Below are 26564 nucleotides of genomic sequence, written 5' to 3'. Positions count from 1 at the left end.
CATTGCACCAAAATGTATTTATCCATTCACCTATTGAAAGATATCTTGTTTGCTTCCAAACTTTGGAAATTATGAATAAAACTACCATAAATTTATCCATGTGCAGATTTTTGTGTGAGTATAAGTTTTCAACTCATTTGGTTAAAAATTGAGGAGTGTGATTGTTGGATCATATGTTAAGAAAATGTTTAGTTTTGTAAGAAACTAACAAAGTGTCTTCCATAAGGGCTATACTGTTTTGCACTCCCATCAGCAATAAATGAGCGTTTGTTTCACTTCATATCCATGCCAGCATTTTGGTTGTCAATAATTTGGATTCTTGCCATTCTAAGAGATGTGTGATGTTACCTGAGTGTTTTAATTTGCGATTCTTAATAATATACAGTGTGGACTATCTTTTCATAGGCTTGTTTGCCATCTAGTGGATCTTCTTTGGTGAGGTGTCTGTTCAGATCTTTGCCGACATTTTAATTGTGTGGTTCTCTTACTTATTGTTGAATTCTAAGAGTTCTTTGTATAGTCTGGATAGAAGTCCTGTGTCAGATACGTGTTTTGCAAATATTTTTTTTTTCTCAGTCTGTGACTTGTCTTCCCATTCTCTCGACAGTGTCTTGTGCAGAGCAAGGGTTTTGTAATGAAGTCCAGCCTATGCATTATATCTTTCATGGATCTTGCCTTTGATATGGTATCTAAAATGTCATTATCAAACCTGAGGTCAAACAGATTTTCTCCTATGCTACCTTCTAGGAGTCTGATAATTTTACATTTTACTTTGAGCTTAATGGTCCACACTGACTTAGTTTTAGTGGAGGGTATAAGGTCTGGGTCTAGATTACTTTTTTGGAGGGGCATGTTTTTCAGCATGGTTTGTTGAAAAAATAGATTATTTCTCCATTTTATTGTCCATGCTTCTTTGTCAAAGATCCTTGACTATATTTGTGTGAGTCTATTTCTGGGCTCTCTATTTTGATCCCTTCCTTTACCAAAACCACACTGTCTTGCTTACTGTAACTTTATAAGAAAAAAATCTTGAAGTCAGTGTCAGGCTTCTGATTTTGTTGTTCTTCTTCAATGTTCTGTAAGCCACTCTGAGTCTTTTGCCTCTCTGTATACATTTTATAATCAGTATGTCAATATCCACGAAGTAACTCATTGGGATTTTGATTGGGGTTGCATTGAATCTATAGATCAAGCTGGGAATAAGTGATGTCTTGATAATCTAAGTCTTCCTATCCATAAACATGGAATACCTCTCCATCTATTTAATTCATTCCTCAGAGTGTTATAGTTTTCCTCACATAGATCCTATCTATATTTTAAAAATTTATACCCAAGTATTTAAGTTTTAGAGATACTAACATCAATGGCATTGTGTTTTAAATTTGAAATTCCAATTGTTCATTGTTGGAATACGGGAAAGTAATAGACTTTTGTATATTAACTTTTTATCCTGCTACCATAGTTCCAGGAATTTTTTGTGGATTCTTTGGGATTTTCTACATAGATAACCATATCATCTGCAAATAAAGACAGTTCTATTTCTTCCTTTCCAATTGGTATGCAAATGTTAAGAAAATTCCTTCTATTCCTAGTTTGTATTTTTCTTTATGTATCTGATGTGATGAATTATATAAATGATTTTTGAATGTTGAACCAGGTTTGCATTCCTGGGATAAATTCTGCTTCACCATGGTGTATAATTCTTTTCATACATTGTCAGCTTTGATTTGCTAACATTTTTTGAGGATTTTTGCATCTACATTCATAAAAGATACTCGTCTGTAGTTTTTCTGTTTTGTAATGTTTTATCTGGCTTTGATATATGGGTAATTCTGGCTTCATAGAATGATTTAGGCAGTATTCTCTCTGCTTCTATCTCTTGGAAGAAATTGTAAAGAACTGGCATAAGCGTTTGGTAGAATTTACCAAATTCTACTAAGTGAACCTGTCTGAGCCTGGTGCATTCAATTTTGGAAGGTAACTAATTGTTGATTCAATTTATTTAATAGATGCGATCTATTCTGATTATCTGTTTGTTCTTGTGTGAGTTTTGGCAGATTGTGTCTTTCAGAAAATTTGTCCACTTCATCTAGGTTATAAATTTGTGAACATAGAGTTGTTCATAATTGTCCTTGCAGTCGTGGAATTTAATATTCTTTCAATGTCCACATCCAGATCTTGAGTTCCTTAGAGCAAAATTCTGGCTTAAATTGAAGAAAGTAGGGAAAACCACTAGGCCACTCAGATATGACCTAAATCAAGTCCCTTATAATTATACAGTGGAAGTTATGAATAGATTTAAAGGATTAGATCTGGTAGACAGATTGCCTGAAGAACTATGGACAGAGGTTCGTAACATTATACAGGAGACAGTGACCAAAACCATCCCAAAGAAAAAGAAATGCAAGCAGGCAAAGTGGCTGTCTAAGAGACTTTACAAATAGCTAAGGAAAGAAGAGAAATAAAAGGCAAGGGAGAAAAGGAAAGATATATCAAACTGAATGCAGAGTTTCTGAGAACAGCAGGGAGAGATAAGAAGGCCTTCTTAAATAAGCAGTGCAAGGAAATAAAGGAAAACAATAGAATGGGAAAGACTACAGATCTCCTCAAGAAAATCTAAGAGATCAAGAGAACATTTCATGCAAGAATGGGCATGACAAAGGACAGGAACAGTAAGAAGCAGAAGAGATTAAGAAGAAATGACAAGAATACCGAGGAACTATACAAAAACAGTCTTAATGACCTGGATAATCCACGATGGTGCGGTCACTTACCTAAGCCAGACATCATGGAATATGAAGTCAAGTGGGCTCTAGGAAGCATTACTATGAACAAAGCTAGTGGAGGTGATGGAATTCCAGCTGAGCTCTTTCAAATCCTAAAAGATGCGGCTGTTAAAGTGTTGCACTCAATATGTCAGCAGATTTGGAAAACAGCAGTTGCCACAGGACTGGAAAAGGTCAATTTTCATTCCAATCCCAAGGAAGGGCAGTGCCAAAGAATGTTCCAACTACCATATAATTGTGCTCATTTCACATGGTAATAAGGTTATGCTCAAAATCCTTCAAGCCAGGCTTTGGCAGTATGTGAACTGAGAATTTACAGATGTACCAGCTGGGTTTGTAAGGTTTAGAAAAGGCAGAGGAACCAGAGATCAGATTGCCAACATTCACTGGATCATGGAGAAAGCAAGGGAATTCCAGCAAAACAACCACTTCTGCTTCATTGACTATGCTAAAGCCTTTGACTGCATGGGTCACAAGGCTGTGGAAAATTCTTAAAGAGATGGAGTAGCAGATAACTTGACTTGTCTCCTGAGAAACCTGTATGCAGGTCAAGAAGCAACAGTTATAACCAGAGATGGAACAGTGGACTGGTTCAAAACTGGGAAAGGAGTACGACAAGGCTGAATGTTGTCACCCTGCTTATTTAACTTCTATGCAGAGTACCTCATGTGAAATGCTGGGCTGGATGAATCACAACCTGAAATCAAGATTACCAGGAGAAATATCAGCAACCTCAGATAGGCAGATGATACCACTCAAATGGCAGAAAGTGAAGAGGAACTGAAGAGCCTCTTTGAGGGTGAAAGAACAAAGTGAAAAAGCTGGCTTAAAATTTAAATTTTGAAAAAACTAAAATCATGGCATTTGGTTACATCAGTTCATGGCAAATAGAAGGGAGGAAAGTGGAAGCAGTGACAGATTTTAGTTTCTTGGGCTCCAAAATCAGTGCAGATGGTGAGTATAGCCATGAAATTGATAGATACTTGTTCCTTGGAAGGAAAGCTATGACAAACCTAGACGGTGTGCTAAAAAGCAGAGACATCACTTTGCCAACAAAAGTCTGTATAGTGAAATCTATGCTGTTTCCAGTAGTCATGTACAGATAGGAGAGTTGGACCGTAAAGAAAGCTGAGCACCCAAAAATTGATGCTTTCAAGTTGTGATGCTGGAGAAGACTCTTGAGAGTCCCTTGGACAGCAAGGAGATAAAACCAGTCAATCTGAAAAGAAATCAACCATGACTATTCACTGGAAGGACTTGTGCTGAAACTGAAGCTCCAATACTTTGGCTGCCTTATGGGAACAGCCAACTCATTGGAAAAGACTGTAATGCGAGGAAAGTTTGATGGCAAAAGGAGAAGGGGGTGGCAGAGGATGAGATGGTTAGATAGTATCACCAACTCTATGGATATGAATTTGAGCAAACTCTGGGAGATAGTGGAGGACAGAGGAGCCTAGTGTGCCCATGAGGTTGCAAAGAGTTGGAGAAGATTTAGTGGCTGAGCAACAGTAGCAACGATGTCCATGTCATCTAGGTGATGTCCCTTCTTTAACTTCTGATGTTAGTAATTTGTGCCTTTTTTCTCTTAGTTACGCTGCCTAGAGGTTTCTAGATTTACTTGATCTTTTCAAAGAACTTTCTGTTTTGTTGATTTTTTTTCTCTATTTCCTGTTTTCAAGGTCATTGATTCTGTTGCATTAAAAAAATTTCCCTTTCCTCTCTTTGGATTTAATTTTCCCTTCTTTTTAAACATTTTCCTAAAGCAGATGCTTATATGATGCTTAGATGATTGATTGTAGATCTCTCTTCTTTTCTGAAATACACATTCAATGCTCTGGATTTCCCTTTAAAATACTACTTTTGCTGCATTCCACAAATTTGGATAATCTGTTTTTTGATTTTTATTTAGTTCAAAGTATTTAGAATTTGTTTTTGAAATTTCGTCTTTAACCCATGAGTTGTTTAAATGTGTGTTGTTTACTCTCCAAGCATTTTGGTACTTTCTAATTATCATTATTGATTTCTAGTTTAATTCCACTGTGGTGTAAGAGCAGATATTGTATAATCTGTATTTCTTTAAATTTGTTAAAGTGTGTCTTATGGCCTAGAATGTGTTCTATCTCAGTGAATGCTCTGTGTGAGACTGAAAAGAATACATATTTTCAATTGTTGAATAATATATCTTATAATTGTCAGGTACTTCCACAAATGTGCAACGGTTTCCTCACTGATTTTCTCTCTGCTGGATCTGCTCAATTCCGAGAGAGGGATGTTGAAGTTTTCTATTATAATGGATTGATCTATTTCTCCTTACAATTCTATTGGTTTTTGTCTCATTGATTTTCATGCCCTGTTTTTAGGTGTATATACATTAAGGATTACTGTGTCTTCTTGGAGAACTGATCCCTTTATTGTATTGTCTGTCCTTATCACTGATAATTTTCCTTACTCGAAAGTTTGTTTTTCTGAAATTCATAGCATTGCTCTATCTTTTAGCATATTTTTTCCATCCACTTTCTTTACTCTATTTGTGTCTTCATACTTAAAGTGGGCTTCAACTACATATAATAGGGTCTTTTTTGGATACATTCTAATAATTGCTGTCTTTTAATGGAAGTAATTAGACCAATGACATTTATAGTGATTATTGATATAGTTGGGTTCCCATATATATATAACAAACATATATAGTTTGTTAATTTTCTACCTGTTGCCCTTGTTCTTTATTTTTGTGTCTTCTACTCTTTTTATGTCTTTTGATTTTTTAATTGAGAATTTTATATGATTCCATTTTTTCTTTCTTAGTGTATCAATTATCTTAAAAAAAACCTTTTTAGTGGTTGCCCTAAAATTTGCCCTGGGTTTTTACAGCTAATTCAAATAATACTATATTACTTCATGGGAATTGCAAGTACATTTTAATAACCTTGCAGGCTTCCTTGTTGGCTCAGAGGTTAAAGCGTGTGCCTGCAATTGGGGAGACCTGGGTTCGATCCCTGGGTTGGGAAGACCCCCTGGAGAAGGAAATGGCAACCCACTCCAGTGTTCTTGCCTGGAGAATCCCATGGACGGAGGAGCCTGGTGGGCTACAGTCCACAGGGTTGCAGAGAGTTGGACACTACTGAGCGACTTCACTCACTCACTCACTTTAATAACCAAGCATCCCTAACTCCTCCCTCCTGTCAATAATCAGTGCACTATTGTGTCATTCACTTCAAATATATGAAAGGTATAATCATCAAATCCATTGTTGTTGCTACTATTTTGAAGAAGCTCTTATCTGTTAGATCAATTAAAGAATAAGAAAAATAAAAGTTTTAATTTTAACTTCACTTATTCCTTCTTTATTGTTCTTGTATTAACAGAATTTTCTTCTTTTCTATATTCCTTTTTGTTAAATTGAAATATAGTTGATTTACAATGTTGTGTTAATTTCAAGTGTATATCAAAGTGATTCAGATATATGTGTATGTGTATATATATACTTTTTTTTTCAGATTCTCTTCTCTTATAGGTTATAAAAAATATTGAGTATATTTTACTGTGCCACACAGTAGGTCCTTGTTATTGATTTTATTTATAATTTTTAAATATTTTATATAAATAAATTATATTTTATATCCATTATTTATAAACAAATTGTTTATACATTTAAGTTTGATTATAAAAATACAGTAGTGTGTACTGTATACTTGATGCTCTGGCTTCTGAGACCTTGCTGACCCAAGAAGGGACTGTCCTCCCCCAGGATTAACTAATTCCTAGAAATAGTAGGACTTGCCTGCCAACACTCCTTAGATGTACAAACCAATGAATCCTGAGTTTGCACCCTCTCCTGCCTCCTCTTATTGGACTCTCGAACTCTGGGACACTAGTCACCTTTCATTGCCACCCCAGTAACATGTACTTGGCAACAAATGACCGCCCCTACAATCTAGACCCCACTGAGCTTTCTCAGACTATTCACTTCTAAGTCTGTGCAGCTTGCCATACCTCGCCTTGCCCATTTCCTCCCAGGAAAACCAGGATCGGCTCCCACCCACCTCTCTCCGCCTGCCCCTGCCTCCTCAGTGCTTCCCTGTGCGGCCCTGCATGGTGTGTCATGCCCCTTGTTTCTAAGGGCCTGTGAGCACAATAAAAACGTCTTCCTTTTTAGCAATCACCTTGTGTCTGTGCATCTTTCTGTGTCTGATTAAAACATAATTTGTGTCTTTATGGAGATCCAAATTGCTGACCTATATTATTTTCCTTCTCTCTGAGAGCTTCTTTGAACATTTCTTGCAAATCAGGTCAGCTAGTGACAAATTCTCTCATTTTTTTTTTCTTTATTTGTTTGAGAAAGTCTTTATTTCTTCCTAACTCTTGAAGATAGTTTCACAGGTTGCAAAATTCCAGGTTTTGGGGGTCTTTTTCTCTCAACATTTAAGATAATCCACTCCTGGGACTTCCCTGGTGGTCCAGTGGTTAAAAATTTGCCTTCCAGTGCAGGGGACATGGGTTGAGTCCCTGGTTGGGGAAATAAGATCCCACATGCTGTGGGGAGATGAAGTCTGTACACCCCAGTTACTGAGCCTGTGCACTCTAGAGCCCGTGTTCCAAAACGAGAGAAGCCTGTGTGCCTCGACAATGCAGTGAAAACCCAGCACAGAAAAAAACAAAATGTAAACTAAATAAAAGAGTCTGTGCCAACCTCCTCTTGTTTGTGCGATTGCTGAGAAGTCAGATGTAATTTTTGCTCCTCTATAGATAATGCATTTGTTTTTTGTTTGTTTGCTTTTGGCAGTTATCCTTTTCCTGTTGTTTGAGCTTCCTGGATCTGTAGTTTGGTGTCTGACATTAACTTGCGGGAAATTCTCAATCGTTACTGTTTCAAATACTTCTTCTCCTCTCTTCTGCTGGTATTTCCACTACACATTTATTATACTTTTACTAGTTGCCCCCTAGTTCTTACATGTAACGTTCCATTTTTTTTTTCTTTGCGTTTCAATTTTGGAAGTTTCTATTGATAAATCCTCAAACTCAGAGATTCTTTCCTTAGCTTAGGTCCAGTCTACTAATGGCTCCATCAAAGACATTCTTCACTTCTGTTACAGAGTTTCTAATCTTTTGAATTTGCTGCTTGCTTCACACATCTGTTCTTGCATGCTGTCTATCTTTTTCATTAGCGCCATTAGCATATTAATAATTTTTTATTTTCAGAGAGTTCTCCTTTGAGTGTAATTTTTTTAAAAAGATATACAATAACAAGCATTGGTGAGAATGTGGAGAAATTGGAACCTTTATATCTGCTGGTAGGAGAGTAAAATGAGGCAGCCACTTTGGATAGCAATTTGGCAGTTTCTAAAAATGTTAAACATAAAGCTGGCAGAAGATAAAACATTCTTCTAGGTGTCTACCAAAAGAAATGAAAACATATACCTGCATAAACATTTGTACATGAATAGTCATAGCAGCATTATTCATAATAGCCAGTAGGACAATCCAAATTTCCCACAACTGGTGAATAGTTTATATGTTGTATATCCGTATAGTAGAATATTGTTGTTCCTCAGTCACTAAGTCACATGTAATTCTTTGCAACCCCTTGAACTGCAGCATTCCAGGCTTCCCTATACTTCACTATCTCCTGGAGTTTGCTTAAACTCAGGTCCATTGAGTTGGTGATGCCTTTCAACCATCTCATACTACTCAAACATAAATGGAATGTCACAACACGGATAAATCTTGAAAGTGTTGTGTTAAAGAATCCAAACACAAAAGGCCACATGTTATATGGTTCCATTTATATTAATGTCTAGAATGGGTAAATCCATAGAGAAGAAAGCAGATCAGTGATTACCAGGAGCTTTGGGAAGGGGAGAATTAGTAACTGCTGATGAGTATGGGGTGTCATATTTGTGTCATTAAAATGTTCTGGAATTAGTGATGATGCAAATCCTGCTAATAAACTGAAACACGTTGAATTGTCCACTTTAAAGGGTTAATTGCGTAGAATGTGAATTACATCTTAAAAACAAAACTGATTAATAAGTAAAATATATGATGTGTTAGAATATGATGACTATAGATTATTGATTAATAAGTCATTGATGACATGATTCAGCTACTAACTACCAGGGAGCCTCAATTTCTTCTTTGGCAAAATAAGGGTATAGTCTAAATGATCTGTAGGGTGACTTCCAAATCTAGTTTCCAGTGATTCCCTCAATCTTCCTGCATGATTAGCAATTTCAAAATAACTGCTGAAAGGTCCCCCCTAGAATAAAATGCAGCCCTTATACTTTAGGTGTTTCATTGGAGGCATCTCTATTCTTGAGTATTGGTTATTTTATGTATTTCCCTATTAATGAAAACAACTTTGACTTGGTAGAGTTTCCATAAGATTATAATTTCCCGTGAAGAATATTTCTAATTGATTGTGAGCTCATGAAGAGAAATACGGAAGTTAAAGTAATTTAAAAAATTGGGTATAACCAGAACTGACAGAACAATTTTCACAAGGGATTAATGAAGAAAGAAATGTGGATAGCTGTTGGATTTTTGAGCCAAGTTGTGAACATATACAATAGTTACTGTTGACATGAAAATACATAATCAAGAATAGTGACTTCATACATTCTGCGAGTTCATAGATTTTGTATAAAGCTTATAGAACAGTGCTTGAAGTCTGGTCTCCATGATCACCTGTCTGGGTTAGGATGCTGGATTCACCACTTATCAATACCAAGCCCCCTGTGCCTGTTTCCTTATCTGTCATGTGGATATATTCACTTCATGGGAAATAGATAGGGAAACAGTGTCAGACTTTTTTTTGGGGGGGGGGGGCTCCAAAATCACTGCAGATGGTGACTGCAGCCATGAAATTGAAAGACGCTTACTCCATGGAAGAAAAGTTACGACCAACCTAGATAGTATATTCAAAAGCAGAGACGTTACTTTGCTGACTAAGGTCCGTCTAGCCAAGGCAATGGTTTTTCCAGTGGTCATGTATGGATGTGGGAGTTGGACTGTGAAGAAAGCTGAGTGCCGAAGAATTGATGCTTTTGAACTGTGGTGTTGGAGAAGACTCTTGAGAGTCCCTTGGACTGCAAGGAGATCCAACCAGTCCATTCTGAAGGAGGTCAGCCCTGGGATTTCTTTGCAAGGACTGATGCTGAAGCTGAAACTCCAGTAATTTGGCCACCTCATGTGAAGAGTTGACTCATTGGAAAAGACTCTGATGCTGGGAGGGATTGGGGGCAGGAGGAGAAGGGGACGACAGAGGATGAGATGGCTGGATGTCATCACTGACTCGATGGACGTGAGTCTGAGTGAACTCCAGGAGTTGGTGATGGACAGGGAGGCCTGGTGTGCTGCGATTCATGGGGTTGCAAAGAGTTGGACATGACTGAGCGACTGAACTGAACTGAAGATGGTTTTGAGGATTAAATAATATGATGCATAAAGAACGCTAAGAAAAATATCTGAGCCATGGTAAGGACACAGCAAACATTAGCATTAGAATAATTTTCAACAAATGGCTCCTCTGGTGGCCCAGATGGTAAAGATTCTTCCTGCAATGCAGGAGACGCAGGTTCAATCCATGGGTTGGGAAGATCCCCTGGAGAAGTTAATGGCTACTCACTCCAGTATTCCAGAATTCCATGGACAGAGGAGCCCTGTGGGCTACAGTCCACGGGGTTGCAAAAAGTTGGACCCAATTGAGCAAGTGCACACACACAGAGACATTTTAAAAAAACTCTCAAACACTTGATGAATACTTTCCTTGTAGTTCAGACGGTAACGAATCTGCCTGCAATGGAGACTTGGAATCTGCCTGCCAATGCAGAAGGCAAGAGACTTGGGTTCGATCCCGGGGTCGGGAAGATCCCCTGGAGGAGGAAATGGCAACCCACTCCAGGATTCTTGCTTGGGAAATTCCATGGACAGAGGAGCGTGGCAGGCTACAGTCCATGGGGCTGCAAAGAGTCGAATACAACCGAGCAACTAACACTTTTCACTTGATGAATGTTTTAAACCCCCCCTACACTGCTTCGACAAATACAGTGTTTACAGTGTATTTTGTTCTAACTCAATTTTCTCAGTTATTTATAGTTATTTCTTGTTAAACAATGATATATTTCATATTATAAATGACTTTTTTACAGAATAAAAGCAAGAAAACTATATTTTGCTTGAAATATACATATATTTTTCTTGAAATATACAAGAAATATATCTTAAAAAACTATATGTTGTGCTTTTACAATATGAAAACAATGTTTTTCATATTGTAAATGACTTTTTTTTTTTTTTTTACAGAATAAAAGCAAGAATACTTCGCTAACAAAATGAAGATCCTGCTAATTATATTTGTTCCTCTCTTCTGGACTAAAACACTGTCATATCAGAGCCCAGGTACCAGCATATTTTATATTTATTGTTATTAGGAAAATAAATATTTTTATGTCTCAACAAATCTTTATTTTAATTAATAGAAACAAGGGATGTATTTCTTTACTGAAAAATTGAGGTAGACGGAATTTATTTGTAGTTGGTGATATACAATGTCGAGCGTACTTAAGCTTTCAAAGATGACAGAAAGCTGTGTGCAAAAGCCATGAATTATGCTACACTTGGCCAGAAAACTCCAGTTATTCCCTGATTTTCTGAAGTCCTGATGTTCCATGTCTCTATGAATAGAGTCAGCCCATTTGTTTTGTAGGTCAGTTTGCAACTTGGCTTTAATAAAGGAAAGAAAAGGAAAAAAAGGAACCCCACAGAGGAAATTATATGTATATAATAATTAATATAAAACTTTCATATCCCATATATATGTAGAATATGAAAGCTAGATTTTTTGTATTTATAAAAACATCACTCAAAGAAATATTTTTAACTCTGCACTGTGCCACCCTCAGATTTCCTGATATCAGGGTCACTTTTACAGAAATATCTTGCTTAGTTAAACACTTACGAGCAGATCACTAATTGGGAGGGTGGAGGTGGCTGATCATTTCTGCTAGAGTCAACACTGGTGGTTTTTCCCATTGTCCAGACTCTCTTTATGAGGTATGAATACACTTCCCCACCCCTAGTTGCTGTGAATATTGCCTACAGTGTCTGACAGCAGTACCTCACTTTCTCAGGAGAATTGCCCTTGGCTTTCCCAGAGCCACCTCACCCAGGAGGTTATGGCTGTAATCCTGCAATCCTTCTCTCCAATTCTTGGGGAAGGTCTGTAGCTGATAACTGACTCCTGTTAGTCGCTAGATTGTGTCCGACTTTTTTGTGACCCCACGGACCACAGCCAGCCAGGCTCCTCTGTTCATTCAGTATTTTCCCAGGTGAAAATCCTGGAGTTGGCTGCCATTTCTTTCTCCAAGGGATCTTCCCAACCCAGGGAATGAACCTGTTTCCTGGATTGACAAGCAAATTGTTTACCACTAAGCAGGGGATGAAACTGTGTTTCCTACTTTGGCAGGTGGATTCTTTACCACTAAGCCATCCCTCTTGAGCCAAAGAGGGATGCTCTGGTGTGAGGAATGTACCAGAGTCTCCTCAAGTCAAGCCACACCCTGCCTCTCTTCCTCTGCCTCCCCTCAATCAAGCTCCCGTTTCCGATCTGCCTCTGTGATCTCCAGCCCAAGACGGCTGCTTCTTTGCTTGATACTGTTATAAAAGTTGCTTTTAATCCACAGGCCACTTGGCAACTTTCTGACATCACATTGTTTATTCTTTTAGTATAATATCAAGTTGTTTGGGGTTCCACAACCAAACAACAAAAAAAATGTCAGTTGGTTGCCTTGGCACAGAGTTGCAAAAGAAAAAATCTGTTGTTAACATTACAGAAGTCCTCTTGTTTGACACTTTAGCATAAGCAAGTACAGTTTCCTCTGTTTGACCTCCAGAAGACACTTTCCTTGGGATTCTGAGTTACCCTTAACACTAGGACATAATCTCAAAGGAGATGTGGTTAAAATATCAAGGCTAAACCATCACCTTACTTGGGTTTGTCGTCATCTTATTTTGATAGGGCCAGGCCCTGAGTATGCTGATGTGGTGTTTCTGGTGGACAGCTCCGACCACCTGGGAATTAAGTCCTTCCCGTTTGTGAAGTCCTTCATCAACAAGATGATCAGCAGCCTCCCCATAGAGGCTGACAAGTACCATGTGGGCCTGGCCCAGTACAGCGATGGGCTCCACAGAGAGTTCCAGCTCAGCACCTTCAAGAGCAGGGGCCCCATGCTGAACCACCTCAAGAAGAACTACGGGTTCCTGGGGGGCTCCCTGCGGATTGGAAAGGCTCTCCAGGAGGTGCACAGGGCCTACTTCTCAAGCGGGAGGGACAGGAAACAGTTTCCCCCGATCCTGGTGGTCCTGGCTTCTGCCGAGTCCGAAGATGCTGTGGAAGAGGCTGCCGAAGCGCTCCGCAAAGATGGGGTGAGGATCGTCTCGGTGGGGATGCAGGGGGCATCCGAGAAGACCCTGAAGGCCATGGCCACGGGCCAGTTCCACTACAGCCTCCGGACGCTCAGGGACCTCAGCACATTCTCCCAGAACATGACGCAGATTCTCAAGGATGCAGCTCAGTACAAAGACGGAGCAGCCCACTCTGATATAGAAGGTAAGGAGGCCCTTGGTTGAAGAGGTGTCCCAACCCCATGCAATCTGACCCAGAAAGCCATCTCCTATTATCTCTAAGGTGCCACCCACCAGAAATCTCTATTTCACGCAGGGATGTAGAAGACCTCCTTCTCATCAACTTTCATTCCGATCTCCTAAAGCTAAAAGGAGACTACCACAGCTTCTCGTTTGAAAAAGGCTCTATTTATGTCTTAGGAAAGTTCTCCATAAGACCTCCAAAGAGAAGACCTTTGAGTACAGATAGTTTACTTAGGGGGTAATCCTAGAAAGCCTTAGCAGAGAGAGGGTGACGTGAGACAGGAAGCCATGCACGCAGTGTTGATAAGCAGGTGGAACAGGTCAGCACACTCATGGAAGGTGCCCAGTAAGTGTACTGCCCTGCTGGGGGGTCCAGTCATTCCATCCGGAGTGAGGTAGAAAGAGTTTCTAGCAAATGGATTTTCCTGACTGCCTCTGCGCTCAGTTGATAATGAGAGGCTATTCTGAGTAGGTGCTATCTAGTTCTAAGACTCAAGGAAGCCACTTGGTGTGGTAAAAAGTGCCCTTACCACAGGTCAAAAAGATGCAGACAATGCCACTAGCTGGCTGTGAACTTGAGGAAGTGATGTCGTCTCTGTGAGCCTTGCATCAGCACCCTCATTTGTAAGATATAAAAGTTGGAATGATCTTGAAACTTTTTTCCTGCTCTCATTCACCAATTCCTTGGATATCACTATGGACTGATTTTGCAATCAGACCAGGCTATGCCTTAATAACAACCTACTCCAGTGATCTTGCCTGGAGAATCCCAGGGACAGGGGAGCCTGGTGGGCTGCTGTCTATGGGGTCGCACAGAGTCGAACACAACTGAAGTGACTTAGCAGCAACAGCAGCAGCGTGCCTCAATAAAAAGTAGACTTCCCGAATAAGAATTTTATTGATTTCTCTTGTAATATTGCAGGATTAGTGCTCAGGTAGACCAGTTGTTTTGCTTCTATTTAAAGAATTAGGCTTGTGATGGCTCTTCCATCTTCAAATATTACTTTCGAGGTACCCTGAGAATTGGTATGCAGCTGGTGAAGGGGAAAAAGAGGGAAGGTCATCTATGGGATGAGTTTATGGGCTAAGCTTAGAAGAGGCACGCATTTTGCTCACATTTCTTTGGTATGATCTTAGCCCCATGGCAACACCTAATTGCAGGTAAGGCTGGGAACTATGTCTAGTCCTGTGAGCAAGAAGAGGAAGTGGGTTTGGGTAAGTATTGGGCAGGCTCTGTCACAGTTAGTGTTGCCTCTGAAGCACCAGGAAGTACTTTTACCTCCATTTTTCCCATCCTTCATTCCTCCTGCCTTGGGGGAAATAGCAAGTTCTCAGAGCACGTGTACTTCTCCTCCTAGAGAGAAAACCCTCCTGTGACCCTTCCCTGGTGGCTCAGACAGTAAAGATCCTCCTGCAATGCGGGAGACCCGGGTCCAATCCCTGGGTTGGGATGATCCCTTGGAGGAGGGTGTGGCAACCCACTCCAGTATTCTTGCCTGGAGAATCCCCATGGACAGAGGAGCCTGGCAGGCTACCATCCGTGGGGTCTCAAAGAGTCTGACATGACTGAGTGACTAAGCACATGAATGAAATGTGACCCTTCACCTTGGGAATCTTGGAGATCTTACAACCCTGTAGATAGCCTGAGGTCTCCATGACAGTAGGGCTTTACCACCTTCTTAGAAGGCTCTGGGTACTGACTGTGTTTCTCTCATTCCTCCTGATTTATTTCATAGCAGTATACGGTTCAACAAGGGTTGCTTGTCAGGACGCTATCCTTCCCTTTGAAAGTGAAAGTGTTAGTCACTCAGTGATGTCTGACTCTTTGCGACCCCATGGACTGTAGTCATCAGGCTCCTCTGTTCATGGAGTTCTCCAGGCAAGACTGTTGGAGTGGATTGCCATTCCTTTCCTGATCCAGGGATTGAACCCAGGTCTTCCACATCGCAGGCAGATTCTTTACCATCTGAGCCACCAGGGAAGGCTAGAGGTTAAGAATAGGGTTTTGGAGTCTGCATTCAAAGCCTGGCTTGGCTGCTAAGGGCGTTGAGTAAGCTGCTTAACTTCTGAGCTCCAGTTTCCTTACCTATAAAGTGAGGATAGTAGTGTTGGCCTTATGATATGAGTGATATGACTTGTATGGAGTTTGGCAAACAGTTTGTAATAGCTATTTGCAAATAAATGCTGAGCTGAGCAGGCCATGTTGAAAGCTTGTTTTAGCCATATAATTGGGGGGGGGCGGTTCAGAGTACATTAGGAGGTTTATGAGAATTATAATTCCACAAATACTTCTGAGCTCCTACCAGGTACCAGGTACTGGAGAGATAGAGATAAATAAGATATGTCTTTTGGCTTCTAGAGCTCACTATTTTATGGGTAGTTTTTGGCAAGATTTGAGCTTATCTCTCAGCTGCACTTATCACAGTTATGGTTCCCCCATCTGTGCCTGGAGTGGGTATTTTCTGTGCATGTGATATACTCTCCCCTGCATTCCAGATTTATAGAGCCAACTGCTTACCTGGCATCTTCAATAGATCTCAAACTCAGCATGTCTGAAACAGAGCTCTTGACTCCTCCCTCTAACCTGTTCTTCCCCCTATCTCCCCTACCCTGGAAAAGGACACAACCAACATCCTCTCAGTTGCTCATGTCAAAAACCTAGGTGTTTTCAACACTTCCTTTTTGTTTCCCAGCACATATCTAATTTATCCTCAAGTCCACTCCATCTCTAATTCATGTATCAAAAGTACTCTTGTTATCTTTGCCCAAGAACCATTCTCTATTTCCTGTATTAGGGCAATTACTTTTAAGTAAATTTTAATGAGTTCATTGTCTCCCTTCAGGAACTAGGGTGATATTTAAAAGATGTAAATAAGGTCATGTGAGTCCCATATGATTGGACCTGGTTCCCTCTGACCTCATCAGTCATCATTCCGCTCACTCATTGGCTCCAGCTACTCTGAGCGTCTTGCTTATTTCTACTTCTTGCTTTTCTTTCTGCCAGAATTATTCTTTTATTTTTCAAACAATGTGTAGCTGAATCTTTCTCTTTGCCTTTCTCAACCTAAATGTGATCCTTTCAGAGAGGCCTTCCCTAACTTATTTATGTCTCAGATAATTGAGTTCTTACCCCACATCGCCAACATAGGGCAGCTCATTTTAGACACCTGTTTTCTTCCCCTTGTTAGCATTTATTATGGTCTGAACTAATATAATCTATTTTTCTGTCTTCCCCATAGAGTAAGAACTCCCTGAGATCAGAGATATTTCCATGAACTCATACCTATATCTCAGTATTTGAAAGTGGCAGTAGTTCGTACTGGTAATGGTGGATTTGGAGGTGGTGGTTGGTAGAGGTGCTGGTAGTCATGCTGGTGGTGACGCTGGTTGTGAAGATCATGATGATGGGACGCGATAGGAAAATAAGACACATTGTTCAGATAGGGGAAGAGCGTTTCAAGCTCTCTGAAATCAATGGCCAGTGTAAATTTTGCTCAGAATTTTTGTTTTTTTTTTCAGCAAAAAATTGCTAATTCTATTTCTCATGACTCCCTCCATTTTCCCTAATGATGTCTGACAATCTATACAGTGGCTTTCTCACTCTGAGCCAGGGGTCTGTACTAACCTACCTGCTTTTTCTCTCTCCATAGTCCCCTTTCCCAGGGCCTGTAAGAAAGATTCAATTGCTGACCTCATGTTTCTGGTGGATGAGGCCGTTGGGACCACAGAGAATCTAAGGCTTCTGCAGAACTTCCTGAAGAACATCACCTCCTCCATGGATGTGCAAGACAACTGCCTGCGGCTTGGACTTATGAGTTACAGTGACAGAGTCGAGACGTTTTCTCTTCTGAGCTCGAGCACAACCCAGTCTGAATTTCAGCAGCAAATCCAGAAGCTTTCTCTGCGGGCTGGGAGATCCATTGCTGGAGCTGCCATTGAGCAGCTGAGGAGGGAAGGCTTTTCGGCATCACATGGCAGCAGGCGGGCGCAAGGAGTGCCCCAAATAGCAGTCCTGGTTACTGACAGGCCATCGGACGACAGCGTGCGTGAGGTGGCCCTCGACCTCCGGCTGCAGGATGTAACCGTGCTTGCCGTGGGTATTGAAGGGGCCAACAAGACCCAGTTGGAAGAAATAGTGTCTTACCCTCCCCAGCAGACCATCTCCATGCTGCGGTCCTATGCAGACTTGGATAATTACAGTAAGAAGTTCTTAAAAAAGCTCCAGAATGAAATATGGTCCCAAATCTCGACTCGTGCTGAACAAATGGAACTTGATAAAACTGGTATGTTTAAAAAAAAAATACCTTTCATATTATAAAAGTAATAGGAGCAGTTGTCAAGGGTGGGAGCAGGGGCAGGCTCAAGGACTTACTGTAATTGGGTAAAGGAATTTTGGGGGTTATGAAAATATTCTAAAGCTAGATTTTGGTGATGGTTTCACTTTATACATTTTCAAACCTTATGACTTTCCTGCTGCTAAGTCACTTCAGTTGTGTCCGACTCTGTGCGACCCCATAGACGGCAGCCCACCAGGCTCCCCACCCCGTCCCTGGGATTCTCCAGGCAGGAACTCTGGAGTGGGTTGCCATTTCCTTCTCCAGTGCATGAAAGTGAAAAGTGAAAGTGAAGTCGCTCAGTCGTGCCCGACTTTTAGCGACCCCATGGACTGCAGCCTACAAGGCTCCTCCATCCATGGGATTTTCCAGGCAAGAGTACTGGAGTGGGGTGCCATTGCCTTCTCCAAATGTTATTAAATGATTGCAATGGATGTTTAAGCATGTAAGTCTGGGATAAAATATAAAAATTGTAATTATAAAATAGTTTAATAGTGTTGATGAACATAAAGAAAACAATAGAATCTCTTGTAGTCTTATCTTTCAGATAAAGCCATTCTCAACATTTCTCTTATCTTTTAGTCTCTTCTCTCTCTCTGCACTCATGGACACACAAACGCATGCACACACATTTTAAAAAAATGATGTAACATGGGTATCAGTGCTGTTGAAGAGAACTTTCTGTAATGATGAAAATGTTCTTTGTTTTCACTGTTCAGTAAGGCAGCCACTAGCCAACTTTGGCTATTGAGCACTTGGAATGTGGCTAGTGGAACTGAAGAAATGAGTTTTAAGTTTAACTTAGCTTTAATTTATTTTTATTTTAACAGCCACATGCTGGTGGCTGGCATATTCGAGAATGCAGGAACGCACTGTTGGGTACTTGTATCATTTACAATTACTTCTGAATGTGACTAGCAAAAGGAAAAAATATAGAAGTGATTTAGATACAATAAAATGATTTTCTGTTTCACAAATAAGTCCTTAAGGTAGGTATAAAGAGCTGGATGGTACACCAGTGTCAGTGTCTAAGTTATTTTCTTGTTTGTGGTCTCTATTCCCAGTATCATAATCCAAGATAACTGCTCCTGCATTACATTCACATCCAGCAACTAGAATGATGAAAGAGAAGGAAAAGGCAGGGTTCCCCCTCCTTTTCTTCAATGATATTCCTGGGAATTACACATACCATCTTTGCTTACATCCCATTGGCCAGAACTTAGTCGCATATCACTCTTCATTAATGTAATCTTTATTTGGGGCAGCCAAGTACCTCGGCAAATTAGCTGAGAAGAGAGAACGGATGTTAGGGATAATCAGGATGATATGCCTTACTCCCTTTTATATCAGCCTTATACCATGAACTTTTGTCCACCTCTTTAAATATTCATTGACAATATTCTTTTTAGGTTGGGAGTAATAATATCCCATCCTCTGGGTATAACAGAATTTGTTTGGCATATCCTAAATTGTTGGATATAGAGGTTATTGCCAGTATTCTGCTCTTATGAAAAACTTAGCAGGGATCATCATTATACTTATATCTTTGTCCACAACTGAACTGCTATAGCCTTACCAAGTTCTTTTCAAAGGTGCCAGGACATACAGACAAAACATATTTGATGTGACCTTGAGTTTATCTAGTTCTGAGCTCTCTGCTGTCTTTACACATTTCCCTGCAATAAAACGCTTTCCAACAATTAGACTCAAATTTGGCAGCACCCACCTGGAAAAGAGTCCTCCAATCGTATTAAAGGTTAATTTTAAATTCACATTAGTCAGCTGAAAGTGTAAGGATCCAATCCTGGGCCAGCCCTGACTTTCCTCTTGCGTGTATACATTACACAGCAGCAGCAAAGAACCAGTGTCCCATTACCTCCCGCGTGATACAGAGAGGAGTCCTTCAGAGCGCCAGCTGCTTTGCTGTAGTATAAAGTTTAAGGCATAAGGGGATGTGTAGTGTGGTTCCTCTCAGAGAGTTTGCAATTACATGACAAAAACTATTGTTGCCATTATAGAATTTCTAAATGGGAAGAAATGGGACCAAGGCTAGGACAAGGGCTAGCCTTATCTTCCATAAAGCCTCAGTAAGTGGCTTCATATTCATTCAGTGGCTCTCAAATATTGGTACCTGACTTAGGTTGGCTTCCTCAGATGTAGATGTCAGGTAAGGATTCACGTAAAATTGATGTATCAAAAATATACCCAGGAAAACTGGAGATCGGTAGGGAAGTGAGGATATGGGACCAGGAAGGGCAAGATGGTAAGCAAAGTCCCATGGAGGGCCAATTCCACCGAACCATTCTAGAGACAGTGTGGGTTAAACCTTAGAGTTGTCCTAGTCAGGGGGCAATGTAACCAAAGAATTTATATTCCAGCACAGAGGAGGAAATGTTCATTTCCAGACGCTTCTGGCTCAAGTAAAAACCAAAAAGGATTTCAACAACCTGAGCAGCCCACCACCTCTAGATACTGGTGCTAGCTGTTAAAATGAAAGTGCTGGGAACTGGTTACACAAAAATCCTGGTAAAGGATTTGAGGGGATATTGGTGGAGCACCCACAGTGTCTACTATAAATTTATCAGGGCTTCCTGAGGAGATATTGTTAATAATTCAGTGGCCCAGTCCAATGACTCAGTGTCTGCAGGTAGGGAGGCATTTTAGAAAGCTCTCCAATGAACTCACACTAGCAATATCTGAGAACCACTGCCTCAGTGAATTTGCCATGGTCTGCAGTGAGACAGCTTTACCGTTTCAAAATGGTCAAACACAGACAACCAATCTCTACTGACTTAGTCACTGCTGTGGCCACCACCTCTGACGCTGTCTCTAATTTATTTAATGGAACTTCATTAAAGCAAGGAAAATCTCACATTAACCAAACCAGGAGACTGATGGATGAGAAAAGATTGATGATTATCTTTGTAATGAAACTATAGTGCCAGGGACCTGGACACTGGAGACCATATTCCTCTGAGAAATATAGTTTCTCCCTGTAGACATATATACAAGTGGGAAGCTAGGCTGTAAGCAAAAGATTGCTGGAGGATGTGGAATCAGAGCAAGGGAGTTAGTTTTATGACTTAAATGTCTTGTGGTGTTTAGTCAGGGGAATGATTCTATTTTAAAGTCCAATATATAGATCCGTATCTCTAGATAACTGTGCAGGTGAGACCTTGCCCCAGGGGACACATTTTTCTCCAACCCTGTCCAACTGAACTTTTTAGATGGATATATTCTGTAATTACACTGTCCCATGTAATAGCCACTAACCACATGGAACTGTTAAGCACCTGAAATGTGGCTTTTGCAACTGAAGAGTTGAATTTTAAATTTTATTTAATTTTAAGCCGTTTAAGTTCACATGTTAGTAGGAACATGTGACTAGTGGCTAGTGTATTGGACTGGCACAGCTCCAGGATGGGTTGGATGGGCATTGCCATGGTCACCCCCTGGGACTTGAATTTTTCTCTCCCTCATTACTGATCACCACTTTTCTTTATTAGATGTATAAATCAATTCATTCTGGTCTCTATCAAGTGTTTCTGTCTGGGGATCACACTTGTCTTTTGCAGATAACTGCTTACCTTTTCCCTAGTACTTTATATGTCGATTTCATAGTTTAATTCTCAGAGTCAAACTTATTTTCAGTGTTTCTGATTTCTTAAGAGCCAACTCCCCATAGCCTGAAGTAGTGTCAACAGCTATAAGTTACCAACAAGCTATCAAGAAAGAAAATATTTCTGAAAAGACTAAATTGTCTTGTATTTTAGAGACCTTTTCACATACTCAACCAGGTAATTGTACACATAACCTAAAATTTAAAGGTATATTTTTTTCTTCTACCCAATTTAAAAAATGGCTAAGTAGAGTAGGGAAGAGACAGTTAGGAAAGTTAAAGCACTGTTTGACAGAGCATCTGCTCAACAAAGGAAAAATATTGAGAGCTCTTTGATTTACAATTTCCTGTTGAAATCTTGTGATGTACCAGGCCTGAACTGGGCAGAAGCAGAAAACAAGGCCAAGTCTCTGCCCTCATGGAGCTGACATTCTGTGTCAGGAAACAGGCTGTGCTCAGGAACAAATGAATAATAAAGTAATTTCAGGAAGCAATGGGCCTCATAAAGACAGTAGGCAGGGTAATGGGGTTGATGATGATGATGTGCTTTAGCTGGAGGGGAAGAGGACTTCTAAAGAACCGACGTTTGAGTTGACATGTCCATGAGATGAGAAGGGGCCAGCCTGTGAAGATTCGGGGGGAAGAATATTTCAGGAGAGAGGGCAGGCACAAAACTACAAGAGGAAGCCCAGTGTTGTTGAAACACAGTGAGGAAGATAAAGAAGTGCTAGTTCTCTTATGGCTCGGCTGGTAAAGAATCCCCCTGCAATGCAGGAAACCAGGGTTCGATCCCTGGGTTGGGAAGATCCCCTGGAGAAGGGAAAGGCTACCTGCTCCAGTATTCTGACCTAGAGAATTCCAAGGACTGTATAGTCCATGGAGTTGCAAAGAGTCAGATACAACTGAGCTACTTTCACCCACTCACTCAGAAATAGGATGAGAAAGAAAAGGAGGAAAATATTAGTGTTATTTTTCATTTTAAAATTCTAACTACAGTGATAAATCATTTAAGTAGAAGAGGAATATGGTCTGGTTCTAGTTTTAAATACATTATTCTATTTGCTCCAGGTTAAAGAGGTTATTGAGGGAGTAAGAACAGAAGGCCATCTGAATCTATTTCTCAAAGGAATGACAAGGCATAAATTACAAATGCAGGCAGGTGTCAATATCAGAAAATCAATCTTAACTAAAAGCCTGGAGGTTTGGGAATCTGGTTCTTAGTCTTTAATTCGCTGACTGCATGACCTCAGTGACCGGGCCTCACTCAGTTTCAATTTCCTCATAAGGTTGTGGTAAGTTTCACAGGAGAAAATGGGTCTGGACGTGCTCAGTGAAATGTCCAGACCTCAACTGAAGTGTCCTCATTCTTCAGAAGCTGTTACCGAATCCAGACTCACTCTGCTCTTGATACACAATAGGCCGGTACATCTGAGATATGAGGTGTTAAGGCAAGGAATAACAACTTTATTTGGAAAGCCAGCAGACTGAGAAGATGGCAGACTAATGTCTCAAAATAATCATCTTACGGGGCCTGGATGCCATGTTCTTTTATAGAACACAAAAGGGGAGGAGGTGAGGAAGTAAAGTAAAAAGATCATAAGTTTTGCAAGCATCTCCTGCAAAGGCCAGACTCAGGGAGGAGGGGGGTGTGTGTTACTTTCTTCTTTTTTCAGCCATTCACATGTGGACAGAGTCAGAAATGTTTCCCTGAACAAAGGCACTTTAGCGTACCATTCAGGCAGGGTGGCAGAGTTCCCTAAGCAGGCCGTTATGTATAGACAGTACCCTTTTAGTGAACAGAAGCAACTAAAGTAAAAGAAACAGATCCAACATGCAGTCAGATTTTGTTCTGTCCTGTAACAGCTTCACAGTCTCAGGCTCCTCTCCAAATCGTCCTGCGAAGTTCTCTCCAGGTTCTCTCCAGAGAATTAACAGAGAATGTACTTTCTGTTTTTAATTTTTCTGCAGGCTGTCTGGACACAAAAGAGGCTGATCTCTATTTCCTCATCGATGGCTCAAGCAGCATTCAGAAAAAACACTTTGAGCAAATCAAGGAATTCATGTTGGCGGTGATAAGGATGTTTAGCATTGGTCCAGACAAAGTTCGAGTCGGAGCTGTGCAGTATTCCCATAAGAAGAAAGTGGAATTTGATATCAATGACTACCTTAATGATATGAAATTAAGAAAGGCTGTTTTTAACATCAAGCAACTTAAGGGCAGCACTCTAACTGGGGCAGCCCTGGATTTCATGCTGCCACTGATGAGGAAGGGAAGGAAGCAGAGGACGAATGAGGCACCCTGCCACCTCATTGTCTTGACCGATGGGATGTCTGGAGATGCTGTCCTGGAACCCGCCGAGAGACTAAGGGCTGAAAATATCACCATCCATGCGATTGGTATCGGGAAGGCTAACAGAACACAGCTGCAACAAATTGCTCAGGAAGAGGAAAGGGTTAGCTTTGGGCAGAACTTTGATTCTTTAAAAAGCATCAAGAATGAAATTGTTCACAGCATCTGCACTGAGAAAGGTAAGCAAAACAAAAAGGCTTTCTTATCTGTACTTTCTTAGTTGTTTCAGGGGCACTAATAGGCCATGTAGAGGAGTGATGCGACCATTTGTCTGGCTCACGTTTTGCTGAAGAGGTTCAGCCCCTGACTCTAAGCCAATTGCCAAGGTGGGAGAATCCCTCTGTAGACAGCTGCCCTGAGGTCATCTTGGAAGCTGTTAAGTGAGAAGGCTGCTAAGGATACTGCTGCCTTCACCAAGCCCACTGCCATGGAGGTGAAAAAAAGTGAGAAAGTGAAAGTGTCAGTTGCTCAGTCTTGTCCAGCTCTTTTCCACCCCATGGACTGTAGCCCGCCAGGCTCCTCTGTCCGTGGAATTCTCCAAGCAAGAATACTGGAGTGGGTTGCCATTCCCTTCTTCAGGGGATCTCCCTGACCCAGGGACTGAACCCAAGTGTTCTGCACTGCATGCAGATTCTTTTACCCTGAGTTACCAGGGAAGCCCTATATTTGTGTGTGTGTGTGTGTGTGTGTGTGTGTGTGTGTGTGTGTGTGAGACACACTAATGGAGGCAGATGAGAACAGTGGAAAGAAAACGGGCTCTGGTTTTCGGTGGGTTAGGATTCAACTCATTTCATTACTTGAGACTTGTACTTGCTCATCTATAAAATTAGGACAGTACCTCCATCAGAGTATCCTTACAGTAAATACCAACTGTTATTTCTTTATTATGAAAGTGTACCTAAGTATATATGTAACCCCTGCTTATTTTTATTTATAATACAAACACATACTTGCATTTTTGTCCTGACTAAAAATTAAGTAACAGAAGTTAGGAAGAACAATGTGAAAATTCCTGCTGTGGACCTTGAATGGGTTACTTACCGTCTGCTTGGCTTGGTCCTCTATGTGCAGGCTTATTATGAAGCTTAAAGGAAATAATGCATGTGGCACATTTAGAGGAGGGCTTAGCCTATGGTGAGTGCTACATAAAATGTAATTATTGTAAAAGTTGGTCAAGGTGTTCATCAGTATGGAAAAGAAAAGGATTCTTACTTTGCTTGAACTTACAAAGGTGAAACTGTGCTGGAATTTTCTTTGAGTCACTAAAATCCAAAGAAAAATAAGCCAGCAAGTAAGTGACATTGGCAGTAAAATCCTAAGCCATAACTTTATTGATCTTTCTCGTCCTGTTACGGGCAGGAGTAAAGCTGGGTCTTCAGGATGTCTTAGAAACAGTATGAATACAAGTTCCTTTATGTTTCCTGGAGTTGATGCCAAGGAAAGTAAAAAGATTTCAGGAAAAATAAAATAGATTGCATTTTAGGTCTTTTCAAAGGCAGGGACCAGTCCAAGGAGGGACAGGATATTTCTTATTTGTCAAGTAGTTACAGTCCATGTGCCCAAACCCTGGCGCACCTGAAGGAGGAGACCAACTGTGGACAAGGAAATGAGCCACAGGATGGTGAACAGAGAGGCAGAAAAACCAAGATGCCGAAGCTGGGGGGCCTAGAGAAAAAACGGATTCCTCTCAGAGAAGACGTGGATGGAGTGAGGCACGGGGTATCTATTCACGGGCAGGTTAAGAGGCTCTAGCAAAACGGCCCCATTCCACACAACACAGAATATGGTTTTTCTCTTATGTAGTTGTCCGGGGTGAGCAGTCCAGGTCTAGCAAAGAAGCAGGTCCTTTTGCAACACATAGTAACTATCTGTAGGTCAAAGATGGATCTCCACACCCCATCTTCCCTTTGTGGAAAGGGAGATAGGACCAGGGGCATCTCATCAGGCTCAATTGTTTTATTGTTCAGACCCAGAAGGGGTTAAATCACTCCTCCTCATAGCTACTAAGAAATCCGCAGTCCCAGGGCCACATCTAGCTGCAAGGAAGCCTGGGAAATGTAGTCTTTACCTGGGTGGCCATCTTCCCGGTTGAAATTCTTTTATTGACATAGAGGAGTGGGAGATGACAAGGTTCAATTCAGTTCAGATGCTCAATCGTGTCCAATTCTTTGCGACCCCATGGACTGCAGCACTCCATGCCTCCCTGCCCATCACCAACTCCTGGAGTTTACCTAAACTCAAGTTCATGGAGTCAGTGATGCCATCCAACCATCTCATCCTCTGTCATCCCCTTCTCCTCCCGCCTTCAATCTTTCCCAGCATCAGAGTCTTTCCCAATGAGTCAGTTCTTCACATCAGGTGGCCAAAATATTGGAGCTTCAGCATCAGTCCTTCCAATGAATATTCAGGACTGATTTCCTTTAGGATGGACGGGTTGGATCTCCTTGCAGTTCAAGGGACACTCAAGAGTCTTTTCCAGCGCCACAGGTCAGAAGCATCAATTCTTCGGCTAATAAAGTTCCATCTAGTCAAAGCTATGGTTTTTTGATGAGGAGGTAGACCCTGTGGATAGTGAGTGCATGTAGAAATCTCCCCCTTTGACATGTTATTTGTGGAAGAGAGCATTCCACACTTCCCAGCACTGGGCATTTGCCAAGACCCTCAAACGTCTTTGGCAACTTCCCTGTTCACAACTTTCAAAATGGCCCCAGGGCATCGTCGATCTCAAATGGTTTTAATCCCCCTACTGGGCCTTATGTTGTTGTTTTCCTGGTTGTTTAGTCTCTATGTCATGTCCAACTCTTTGCAACCCCATGGACTGTAGCCTGCCG

General features: G+C 40.9%; 1 protein-coding gene across 2 annotated transcripts in view; it reads left to right on the top strand.

The window, feature by feature from the left end:
• COL6A5 (collagen type VI alpha 5 chain) overlaps positions 1–26564 on the top strand; it is a 166537-nt gene that overhangs the window by 16071 nt on the left and 123902 nt on the right. For both annotated transcript variants that reach the window (XM_060406600.1, XM_060406598.1), the window contains exons 2-5: positions 11088–11183; positions 12802–13392; positions 17081–17713; positions 23352–23912. In XM_060406600.1, the coding sequence (XP_060262583.1) occupies positions 11117–11183; positions 12802–13392; positions 17081–17713; positions 23352–23912 (1852 nt within the window). In that variant the 5' untranslated portion in view covers positions 11088–11116. The remainder of the gene's footprint in view (positions 1–11087; positions 11184–12801; positions 13393–17080; positions 17714–23351; positions 23913–26564) is intronic.

Source organism: Ovis aries, chromosome 1 (genome assembly GCF_016772045.2).
Source record: "Ovis aries strain OAR_USU_Benz2616 breed Rambouillet chromosome 1, ARS-UI_Ramb_v3.0, whole genome shotgun sequence".
Lineage (NCBI taxonomy): Eukaryota > Metazoa > Chordata > Mammalia > Artiodactyla > Bovidae > Ovis > Ovis aries.
The sequence above is the reverse complement of the archived record's forward strand: the minus strand, read 5'-3'. Positions and strand labels throughout refer to the sequence as shown.